This window comes from Dysidea avara, chromosome 4 (assembly GCF_963678975.1).
Source record: "Dysidea avara chromosome 4, odDysAvar1.4, whole genome shotgun sequence".
In the NCBI taxonomy this organism is placed as follows: Eukaryota; Metazoa; Porifera; class Demospongiae; order Dictyoceratida; family Dysideidae; genus Dysidea; species Dysidea avara.
The window spans coordinates 30,961,003-30,973,590 of NC_089275.1; the positions used below are offsets into that span (position 1 = coordinate 30,961,003).

Below are 12,588 nucleotides of genomic sequence, written 5' to 3' on the forward strand. Positions count from 1 at the left end.
ATTTCAGATAAAATTATAAACTACATGTATTACTCTTGAGTTTTAATTGATTCTTAATAAACTGTAGCTCTTTCCCTTGCACTGTCTATCTTTCCATTGTCTATGCTTATGTTGCACTTGTAGTTTCTACAAGCTTCCTAGCTACATTAGGCATAATCATACCAGATTATAACTAGCTTTTTTTGATATGACATTATGTCAGATCAAAGTCAAAGTTCATCAACAAGACCTGACATTGTATAGCAATGAATATGCAAAGCACATGCAGATGGGTGAGCATGTGGAGTTTGGGGACATACACCCCAAGAAATTTTGGAATTTAAGATTGCAAATATTAACACCAAAAACTCCTTCAGCAGCCATACACTGCATGATTGTTAAACCACACATACAATGAATCAATAATGATTATGAGCGAGTATAAAATGTGAATGAACTTGAAGGTCTGTGGGTGAACTGTGCCCACAGTCATATTACACAAGTAATTATTACAACTACAGTACTTATATTAGTTACACATACTATTACAAATTGTGATTGTATAGCTAGCTATCTACTAAAATCACTACTTGTGTTATTAAAATAGCATATCTGTACTGGAATTTTGAACAGAAACAGAGAAAGCATTAAGCATATGAGTTACACTGGCATGGAAATTAGTGAATGAACATCATAATTCTGAGGACATTTTAAAAGGCTGTTGAAGTGACTTGGAGACTATCTACTAAACCGGTCAAGAATGGCCCACCACTTTCAGCTAAAAAGATCGATATACTCTAATAGAACCGTCAGCTACTCTAATAGAGCAGTCAAAGTGTTTCTAAAAAGATGCACCTAAAGGTCTTAAAACGAGTTCCATCAGGGAGTCAAACCTACACCCTTCAGCAAAGTATACTTTCTATACCTTTCTACCACATGTTCACACAGTTCAAGCTAATTGGCTAGTAAATGTCTGATGGCCGACTATTATAATCCACTCTGGGCATGATAAAAATCGAGGTAAGGGCTTCAACATCCTCTTTCCTCTAACTACACCAGTATCACTCAAAAAAGTGCACAATTTGTGTGAATATTATGCAGTTCTCCCACAAAGTGTGCAATTTTATACTACACAATTCTAATACAATAGTTAATCTTCACCTTAATTTTATTCAGATTTACGTAGTCTACAATCTTTGGAAGTTGAAGAGGAACTTAAATCCCTACGTGTGGAACTTAGAGTAAACAAATTCCTAGGTTAGTTATTTGTCTCTTAACATATAATTAATAGAAATTGCAGGATTTAGTCTCAAGAGATCATTTTCATCAGTCACTCTACTGGAAGGAGACAGCATTACCTTATCATGTACTCCATCTTTAATGGAAGTTGTTGTGTTGTGGGCTCACAACAGAACAACTATTACAAATCAGGAGGATATAATGTATACCCCACCTGGGCTAAATCATAGTTTAACTATTGAGAAGACTAACACAAATGACACTGGTAGATATAGGTGCCGTGTTGCTATAGATGATACTCAGATTATGAAATTTATCAATTTGACTGTTGTTAGAGGTATGCACATTGTTTATTATCTAGTTATGTTAAGATTTCAGAATTTGCTATTACTCTTAGACTACAGTTTGTAATAGTTTTATATATACATGTAGTACATGTATCTGCATGAAACTTCTTGGGTAATGCATGTTTACACAATACAGGCATACAGTACATGTCAATATTAGGTGGGGTATCTCACTCCTTTAACCTAATACTACATGTTAATTCAATATCTATTCACTGGGATACTTTAGAAGTTTAAACAAGCACTGTAAGTACAGGCTTGTTAAGAGATGAACAACAGCAATTCATGTTTCTGTCATTCAAAATTTTAACTACGTGTTTACTTTCAATTGAGTTTAATCACATGGATCATATGTGGCCTCCATAATATAATTATTATACTTTGTCAACTACTGTACTGTCCCAATTTCTAAATTGGCATTTTAGCTGTGACACGGTTAACCTCTCCACAATTATTTGCACAAGCATCCTGTAATGTTTTTACACCTTTGTAATAATGTTATTAGGACTCATACATTATTATTGTTATAAAGTACATTTAAACACAATTTCTGACAACATCCTGGCTGATCTGCACCTGGTAGGTGCTCCTGTGTATGCTGTGAATATACTCATGATGTAATGATTATATATTCAGCAATAAAAAATACCATAAATGTGAACATATGCACAACTAACATCCTGCATCATGTTAGCAAGTTCATTCAAATTGCCTAGTTGTACAAACAGCAACATTTTCACCACCCCCACCCCCTGCATGCATACTATACATGTGCCACTTTGTAAAATTGTATTTCAGTAATCATATGTAATATTGTTGCTACATTAGAGCATGTACACAGTAATGTCAGTGTGACTATCATATTAGAGTTCAAGTATTGGTTTAAAGTATCTCAATTTTTTGTATAAAATTTTAAAAAATTACACCTTTTCTTTGATAATGTGTTTTTATACTATCATTAGAGCTTAGGTTAAGTAGAGCTTGGTTGGATTAGCCTGACTAATGTAAAATCACAAATAATTGCAGCAATGAAATTGTAAATCACTGTAGCTGTTCATCATATGAAAATACCGAACTGTTTTAGTTCTAACAGGAAAGCAACTTCTAATAGCACAAGTGCACTGTAGCTATAAGGGAAAATACCGTGACTGGATTAAGGATTAAACATCCACTAATCTTCCTTGTTTCCCTACTTTTTTGCATGGTCCCTAATCGAATTAAAAATTCCTAATTTTTCTACTTCTCTGTTTACTTTATGTAACATTATCACTGGTGAAGCCACACATACTGTACCAAAAGAAAGGATGATGCCAGAGTTAATGTTTTCATCTGTACACATGCTCTAGCTATCAATTACTGACTTGAAAGTGAAGTGGCCATTATGCTTCACTTTCAGCTTTGTTCATCCTGTTATACAGCAGTACAAATGAAGAACAGTAGGAGAAGTGCCTCTACAATCAATCCAGTCACCAAAAGAAGGATGATTTGCAAGCCTTAATTAGCTACTAACTTGAAAGTGAAGTGGCCATGTTCATCCTGTTTCACAGTGTTATTAACAAAGAATAGTAGGTGCAATCAATTCAGTCACCATGGAAAATATGTTGTTTACAAACATAGGGAGCCCATCATGCCACCGCGAATCGACAACTTGGCTCATGTCAGCAAAAGAAATGGGACACAAAGGAGGGTAAAGGTAAGTCCATGATGCGTGCATTGTACGTACTGTGATATGCCAAAAGGCATGTCTCAGTATGAAGCAACGTCAAATAGTAAAAAAATCAAGCCCATATGTAGCCTTAGCCATTGTTCAAATTCAGCTAGCTTGAAGGCATCAGGCAGGTAGGCGGGCAGGCAGGCAGGCAGTTAGTCAGTAGAAAATTTCCATTGAATTTTTTTTAATTTTATAACAATCTAGCATTTAGGGTTGTACTGAAGGCACTTTTAGGCTTGGTTATGCCTGCCAAGGTGCCAGGATGGTATTGTGAAGCTGGTTTTTGGGTGATATTTTTAGTCAGAAAATGCCTAATTTTTATTATTATTATACAGTACAACTTATTATATGATTATGCGTATACAGGTACATAGCAGCAAAATACAATGATTAAATGTAAATACATAGTATAATATTATAAGTATTTTTTTATATTTATAGCATGTGGCAAAGATTTTTCTGAAGGTTTGTTTTGGAATAGAAGTAGATTGGACTCAACAGTCACTCAACCTTGTTCAACACTACATCCTAGTTTTCGTTCTGGTGTGAACATTAAAAGACAGTGTTTGAGAAGTGGAAATTGGTCATCAGTTGATCTCAGAGATTGCACCATGTTCAGGGATGCCCTCCCAGTTGTAACACTTTCCTTTACAGTGTCATATGCTGACAATGGCACAGATCCTACTGCAATTATTATAAACCAAGTATGAATGTATGTACATGCTCATGGCTAAGTATGTACTGAACTACAAAAATGTAGTGTACTCACACACACACACACACACACACACACACACACACACACACACACACACACACACACACACACACACACACACACACACACACACACACACACACACATGCACACACACACACACACACGGTCATGTGTGTGCACCTACAAGCACAACGTATGCATGTGCATGCATTTTTGTATGTGTGTGCATGTGTAGTGCATTAATTTTGTGTGACTGTGTGTATAATACACTGTATGTGTAATACGAGTATGTATGTACGTTTGTAGTTTGTGTACATATGTATATATGTGTGTATTCATGTGTGTGTGTGTGTGTGTGTTTGTGTGTGTGTGTGTGTGTGTTTGTGTGTGTGGGTGTGTGTGTGTGTGTGTGTGTGTGTGTGCGTGTGTGTGTGTGTGTGTGTACGTGTATGTGTGCGTGTGTGTGTGTACAATATGGTACATCTTTTGAGACTAATTATATGGTTGTGTGTTATTGAAATCATGTAAAAAACAGATACGTAGAGACAAAAACACATTTGTGAGAAAATTGGTCTCAATTCCCATAATAACAAGTTTGACTTTTACTTAGCCACAAACACAAAGCTACATAAATATAATATCAAATTTCACTGTCATAATCAGCCAGAGTTATTGGTTTGCTTCTGCTGACTAGTTTTTCTAAATCCAGTGGTGTGCCATATGAGTAGTCAGAGTCTTGATGGAGCTCTGACTGAGGCTGTACATGGCTGTACAGTTCAGCGATGTTGGATAAAGACCTGTTCTGTAAATTTCCTTATCTTTTAACCAATGTTGAGCCTTGCATGGCCAAATCAAAACCCCATAACATGGCCTATAAGTTCCTCTTTCATTTCCTTTGCCATCCCCTCACCCACTGCCTTTACTGGAGCTTGATAATTATAGTCAATTGCAACCTTGGTAAAAACTACAGTGTATCTATAATGATGGAAAGCTTAGCCATTAGCCACTTGTACAGAAGATACTCTGTAGTTGGTGTTAAAAGTGTTGTAGTTGTGTGCACTTAGCTTCAACCAGTGGCAAGCTACAATGCTCTGAATACTTGAAACTACTGTTTCTCCATACTCATAGATAGGTGACAAGACCAGTTTCCAAGAGACAGTTACATTTTTAATTGTACAAGTTTGTTAATGAAGTGATTATGTACTATATCTACTATTGCATACCATTGTTTACCAAAATGTCAAATGTCAAAATCAGTATTGTTACATGTGCACGTGTATTTATGCAGGTTTTGAGTGAGCTAAACAGTTCTATTCTAAGAGATAAGATAAAAGCTTATAGTCACCTTTCTGCAGTTGGATCAAAGTTAATGAGCTTTTTGGTATCATTTAATCTACACGCAACAATATTTTCTGCTGACTTAGTAGAGGATATTGAAAATATTTTTGTTGGTAATGGAAGTAGCAGATTTCATTCAGATGATATGAATTTATTCTATATGAATTTTGAAATATCCGCATTTCAGCCAAATTGTAAGTATTAGCAACTATAATTGTAGATAAGCATTATAAGCAACAAGCAATAAATATGTGATTTTGCAAATAATTCTTGTGACAACTAATCATAGTTACTTTATAAACTGTAGCAAGCTGTCCTTGTACAACAACTGATGATAATTCCTTGCGAATAGTTTGTACTGGACCTAGTACTCCACCATGTTTGTGTAATTCCTCACAATGTTGTACAGTGAGTTACCACTTCATCAGTTTACAACTGATTCATATTATATTTACAGTGTAATAGTCCCACTTATGTTGGTGATGGTAGTGTGTGTGGATTAGACTCAGACAGTGATGGATTTCCTGATGTAGGCTTGGACTGTGATCAACCTCAATGTTTACAGGTGCTAATAATGACAGATACAGTATTCCCATTATAGAAATTAATATTTTGTTTAGGATCTCTGCCCTGACACGTATAGCAACATTAGTATTGGTGAAACAAGTGCATTATTCTGCAAACAGGGTGAGAATTTTTATTTCATCTGAACATACATACTACAGTTTGTAGATAATCGTGCGAAGAATAATTGTGTGTAAATGCTACATGATACCTACACTGTCAGTGCCTTACAGTACACTCTACCAGAGTGGAAACACATTATTTTACTCTTGTACTGTATATAATTGTACATAGGTAGACACTGAATAAATACAGTTTTATTAAGAAATTCCAACATTCTTCAACTTTAGCAATGTATTTATTATGGTGGCAAGGTTCTATGAGCTAATGGATAACCCCTATAAATGTAGACTTAATTTAGACATGTATAGACACCAGCCAATTATGTGCTGCTTTATGTATGCTGCAGTGCTCAAAAGATCAACTGGTTGTGCTACAATTTACAATTCTGTCTACATGATACTTTTTTATACATCAGATTAATATACTGTAAGAAACAGTCGTGTAAAAATAGACAAGCTATTAAAGTTCTTAGTTACCTGACTATTGATAATATCATTGTCAAAATCTCCAGGAATTGTGAACTTCCAAATTCATCTAATCCTACTTATAAGACATGGATGGATGTTTCTAGCCTCCTAAACATATTGATGGATTTGATCAGAGATTCTTAAGAAAAATCAAACACCAACATCTCCAAGGTTATTCTCCCAAGATGTTATCAGACGTCTAGAAATAGTAACAGTAAAACAAGGTCAAGCAGATTCCTCCATTCCAACAAGTACTAAATATTGCTGAAAAATATTTTCACAAGTAAAGATTTACTAGTATTTTTAAAAATTGTTAATTTAAAAATGAAGTAGGGATCTATGCAATAAAAAGCAGTGAAACAAGAGATGAATGGTGGTATTACAGCATACCTCAGTGGGAAAGTCCCTACTTTGGCATTGAGCAAAATTATAGCTAATGTGCCAAAGTAGGGACTTTCCCATCAAGCTATGCTGTAATACCATCATTCATCTCTTGTTTCACTACTTTTTATTACATAGATCCCTACTTCATTTTTAAATTAGCAATTTTTCAAAATACTAGTTTGTTTAGTTTTTGTTGTAGCACAGCTAGCTAGTTACAGCATATTGAAGTATGTACTGTGCCAAAGTTGGAAGCACATAGGCCCGTAGTAGCATGCATAGCTTATCTTTGATCATAGTAGCAGTGCCGCTCAGATCTATGACCTATCTCAGTACAATGGTCCGCGTTCTATTCCCCCTGGCTAGAAGTTGTTAAACGAACAGTCCCTTTCAGTTGTCTGGAGCTTAGTCTCGACTAACAGGATGAAATAATACAATTTCCACTAGAGTACTATGCAATCACTCGCCGATCTCGCTTTCTGGCTCTGATGGGCTGAGTCAATGTGTTCAGAGGAACAAGCCATCAAGTATCAGTCCGTCTCAAATCTCTTCATCGATTGTAGTCCAGATATTGGCAAAAGTCGAAGTGACAACTCAGCAGCCTTGATGTTTCACGTGCAACACTTGAAATTATATGTGTCCCACTCTTTCAGTAGCATAAGCACTTTCTGAAAGAATTTTGTGGTGTTTACAGAAAAATGTTGATACGGAAAATTAATGCCTTGGTATGGTTTCGATGCTTGAAGAAGAAGACAACTAACCTGATTGAAGATAAAAGGAAAGACAAGGCACACAGGGAATACACTCGTCAGAACCCCAAAAGGCACATCCCACCGGTGAGTTTGTTGTTGTTGTGGCATAAAATGGTCACCATGCGCTACTTCATTTCGGCTCTAGGCTTGCGACTGTGGTCAGACAGTGAGGCAGGCAGTGAGACTAAAATTGGAGTTTTTTGGTGATTTTTTAATATTTTATATCCGGCCACCTGTGTTTTGTTATATTTAATGCTGTTTTATGTATTATATGATCTAGTACTATTCCGTAAAGGTGATTTTCGCCACATAAAATGTCTGTAGGATGATTCTTAAAGGCAGAATTTTGGGTGGCACACGAAAAAGTCACCACAATCCCTACTTAAATGGTACAACTGTACCATTTGATATTAGTATAAAAGTTATTCTTTCTATTCGAGGGCAGATAGAGATTTTAAAAAGTGGGTTCCACTATAGTAAATGATCATCTACTGTAACAGTTCAGCTATCTAGTATGTTGTGCAGATAGCAAACTAAGAGTTTCTCAGCAATGTTTCACTGTTAATCCAGAGCAAGGGAAAAAGCAATCACAGAAGCCTTTAACCAACACCACATATGGAAATACTATATGTGAGGTGCTGTTGGAATGGAGGGAATTCTGTGATAAAAAGAAGTAACAATAACTGCTTTAACCACTAAATTACACAATAAAATAATACTGTCTTTAATGATAAATTACATCTGATTCAAATGCAATCTTATACACTGTGCTTAATACATTAGACAACTATTGTGCTCAAAAGTGTATAATTGCTGGTACAGTTGTGTTACTAAATTCACCTTCATGTTGATGGAAAATATATGTTTAACATTAATATGATATGTTTTATGATTAATGTGCTGTGATATGATATTATTATGCTGTATGCTGTACTTGTACGCTAACTTGATATTTGATAATTGGTGTTTGCTGTTACATGCTATATTGAATTCAGAAAATGTGTCGTTGGGATGTTCTTATGAACAAGATGACACATGGAATATATCATGGCCAGGAACAAAAGTCAGTGAGGTTTCGATTCAGAAATGTCCAGGTGGAAGTGAAGCAGAAGGTATTGTACTGTATAGGCATGCATCTACTATGCTGGAATAATTTAGGTAGTAAAATGAATTAGGGAGTATTCCAGAATAATCAAATAAGTTCTAGGAGTACTTGGTGCAAAATGATATGCTTTGCTTGCAGTATATTGCACAAATCTTTTGGACATATCACTGAAACAGTGCAAACATAAAAATCGAGATACTATAATAGAGCAGTCACTTACTCTAATAAAACAGTCAACTTCAAGTCCATAATTCTAATATACTACAGTATGTATACTGAAATCTTAACTAACATCAAGGGCGGATCCAAGGGAGGCGCTAAGCTAGGGCTATATGTAGTAAGGGATAAACAACTGTAGTAACTGTTTGATACAATAGTAGTGCAGTGTGAGAAGCACACTACGCATGAGGAGCATACTTTATCTAGGAGGTCTGAAAGCATTTCCTCACAAGAAAAGTTTGCAAATTTGGTTTTATGAGATTGAATTTGGCACTAACTTTAAAGGCATGGTGAGCCACTTCAACTAAGTGAAATCATTATTTTCTAGCAGTGGTAACTAGCTATAAAGGGCACAGCAAAAATGCTGCAATGTGATTTGAGTTCAAAGTTGAAGTTCAAGGGATCTAGATCTTTGTTCTTTATAGTTTAAAGAATTTTAATGATGAATGTTCTAATAGAGTAATGACGGTTTTATTACAGTAGTTGACTGCTTTATAGAGTATTAACAGTTTTTTAGCATTACCCCTGAAGTATAAAATTAATCCCCTTTTTTGAGAATAACAGATGACTAAAAAGAATTGCCAGAAAGAATAAACAGAAGATTTTGTCTAGTGTGTAATAATACTGTACAGCACTTTCATTTATTTTAAAGCAATTTCATCATTTCAAAAGTAATTTAATTAAGGATACTTGACTTCTTAGATTTAAAATATTCATATCTTGACTACAATTATAAACACATTTACAGGTTGACTGGTAAGTCATAAAATTATTAAAGTTTTCTTAACAGGGCTTGCAACCAGAAAATGTCTTGGAATTGAGCAGTGGGGTGATCCTGATGTGTCACAATGTAGAACAGTTAAACAAATAAGACTCGAGACAAGAGCTAAAGATTTGGCTAACCTTGTCCACAATAGATTTGTAAATGATGATAGAGACTTGACACAAGCATTCATGTCAGAAGTTGTGAAGGATATTGCTGATGAATTACAGGAGATCACAAACACTACACAACCTCTTCTACCAAATGATTTGTCCTCAGCTGCTAACACTTTAGGTGATATTATTGGGTAAGTGATGGTAGAAACATCCAATTTATCCAACAGTTCAGCAATTTGCTTATACTATAAAAGTGCTCTTCTATTTAGAATAATCATAATTATCAAGACACACGATAGTGTGTCGTGCGGCCCAAAAATCCGGCACACCACACCGTGAGTATATTAACAGGAAGAAAGTAAACTCGATTTTCACACCTTTGTAGCTCCGTGATTCCTTATCCGATTCAAACCAAAGTTGCTACAGAAGTGTCGGCTAGGTAGGGGAGTCCACATTCCAAATTTGAAGAAAATCGCTCCAGCCATTTCCGAGATACGAGCGGTCAAAGTTTGGGGGGGATTTTTTCTTCGTTTTTTTTCTTCTACTTCTTTTCGCACACTTTGCAAAATCCGCCATGAAACACGAATGCGTGCTCCAATTGGGCTGAAATTTGGCACACTTAAAGGGCTCATAAAGGCTAATCTAAGTACAAACATTGGTAGGAATCCGATGAACATTCACGGAGTTATGACCAATTATTTGCGTAAAATGAGGTCGAAGGTCTGTCACGCCCACAGGGTAAACCGCTTGAAGGAATGAGCGGAAAATTGCTATGTAGATGGAGTAACTATCGTAGGAGTGCTTTTTTGTGCTTTGAAAGGAATTCAGTTAAAGGCCATGGAGATATGACACAAAACCCAACCTGTGTCACAATTACGCGATCGATTTTTATGAATTAAAAAAAAAAAACTATTAGTTTTCACGCCTACCAGGCAAACTGCTTAGAACGGTGAGCTGAAAATCGGTGTGTAGCTGGAATAATTATCATAGAAAGTCCTTGCAGTAGTACGGAAGAATCAGATTACAAACCACTGAGTTATGATTCCAAAGCCAACTACGTGTAGTATATGCGAGATCGAGATACTCTAATAGAACAGTCACCCTAATAGAGCATTCAGCTACTTTTATAACTTACTCCATCATAGAATTATAATTATTACATTGCAAGTTATTCTGTAGGGAGTTCAGCTACAGACAGTTAATCTTATAGACAATTCAGCTACAAGCAAGTCACCCTGTAGAGAGTTCAGTTACAAATATGTTGCTGTAGAGATTCAGAACATTGTAAGTCACATTGAAGAGAATTCAGCTATAAACAAGTCACCTTGTAGAGAGTTCAGCTACAACAAGTCACTCTGTAGAGAATTCAGCTACAAACAAGTCACTGCGTAGAGGGTTCAGCTACAAAAAAAAGCTACTCAGTAGAGAGTTCATCTAGATCAGCTACAAACAAGTCATTTTATGCAATGTTCAGCTACAAGTAAGTCACTCTGTAGAGAGTTCAGTTACAAACAAGTCACTCTGTAGTACAAACAAGTCACCGTATAGCTGGAGAGTTCAGCAACCAATCAAAAAAAACCATTCTGCAAAGAGTTCAGCTATACAAACATGTTATATGCGGCTCAAGAAGCCGGCGCGCCACACCATGAGTATATTGACAGGAAGAAAGAAAATGCGATTTTCACACCTTTGTAGCTCAGTAATCCTTCATCCTATTGGAACCAATTTTGCTGCAGAGGTGCCCGCGAGGTAGGCCACTCCACATACCAAATTTGAAGAAAACCGCCTTAGCCATTTCCGAGATATGAGTGCCCAAAAGTTCGTTTTTATTTCTTTGTTATTTTTTCTCCTTATTCTTCATCTTTTCGCACACTTTGAAAAATTGCTATAAAACCCAAACGCGTATTCCAATCGCCTTGAAATTTAGCACACATAAAGGGAGTCCAATGATGAATCCTAGTATAAAATTTGGTGATGATGCTTGTGCTTGTGGCAGTATACAGGACTTGCTCATCTGATGGAACCAGCTCTGTTTTAAGGGACCTGCTTTTGGCTATTTTGTGAATGCTCCTAAAACTTGGTTAGTTTCTAAGGAAAGGTTCCATTCAATTGCTACTACTCTGTTCTCAGATACTGATGTTCAAATTACTTCCGCGGGCCGTTCCTACCTTGGGGCTGCCATTGGTTCAAACGCTTATGTCCAGGAATTTGTGAGGGACAAGGTTGTTGGTTGGTCAGCAGAGATTACACGACTTGCCAAGTTCGCACAAGTTCAACCGCATGCTGCTTATTCTGCTCTCACTCATGGCTTGTCAAGCCATTGGCTCTACCTTTGTCGCACTACTCCAAACATATCAGAGGTTTTACAACCCCTTGAGGACAACATCCGGCTGGTACTTATCCCTTCTTTGACGGGATGCTCTCCACCAAATGATACAATCCGTAAGTTATTTGCCCTTCCACCTCGATATGGTGGTTTGGGTATCATAAACTCAACTCTTATTGCAGCTGAGGAGTACTCAGCCTCGTGTCACATTACTGAGCCTCTTTCACAATTCATTCTGGACCGGGATACCAATTCGGCTATTGTTAAAACAGAACAGCTATCTCGCAAGTCCGCAATCCGCAATTCCAAATCTTCCAACTATTCGGATAGGTCTTCCAGTTTGCGTACCCACTTGGATCCCTCCTCTCAATGCGCTTTAGATCTAGCCTCAGCCAAAGGGGCCTCCAACTGGCTTACCACCCAGCCCCTACAGGAAC

General features: G+C 36.6%; 1 protein-coding gene across 1 annotated transcript in view; it reads left to right on the plus strand.

Moving 5' to 3' along the window:
• LOC136253748 (hemicentin-1-like) overlaps positions 1-12,588 on the plus strand; it is a 74,270-nt gene that overhangs the window by 51,890 nt on the left and 9,792 nt on the right. Inside the window, exons 13-21 of the mRNA XM_066046407.1 lie at positions 1,156-1,236; positions 1,280-1,555; positions 3,718-3,980; positions 5,286-5,529; positions 5,643-5,743; positions 5,793-5,900; positions 5,956-6,022; positions 8,618-8,734; positions 9,737-10,016. Coding sequence (XP_065902479.1) covers positions 1,156-1,236; positions 1,280-1,555; positions 3,718-3,980; positions 5,286-5,529; positions 5,643-5,743; positions 5,793-5,900; positions 5,956-6,022; positions 8,618-8,734; positions 9,737-10,016 — 1,537 coding nt within the window. The remainder of the gene's footprint in view (positions 1-1,155; positions 1,237-1,279; positions 1,556-3,717; positions 3,981-5,285; positions 5,530-5,642; positions 5,744-5,792; positions 5,901-5,955; positions 6,023-8,617; positions 8,735-9,736; positions 10,017-12,588) is intronic.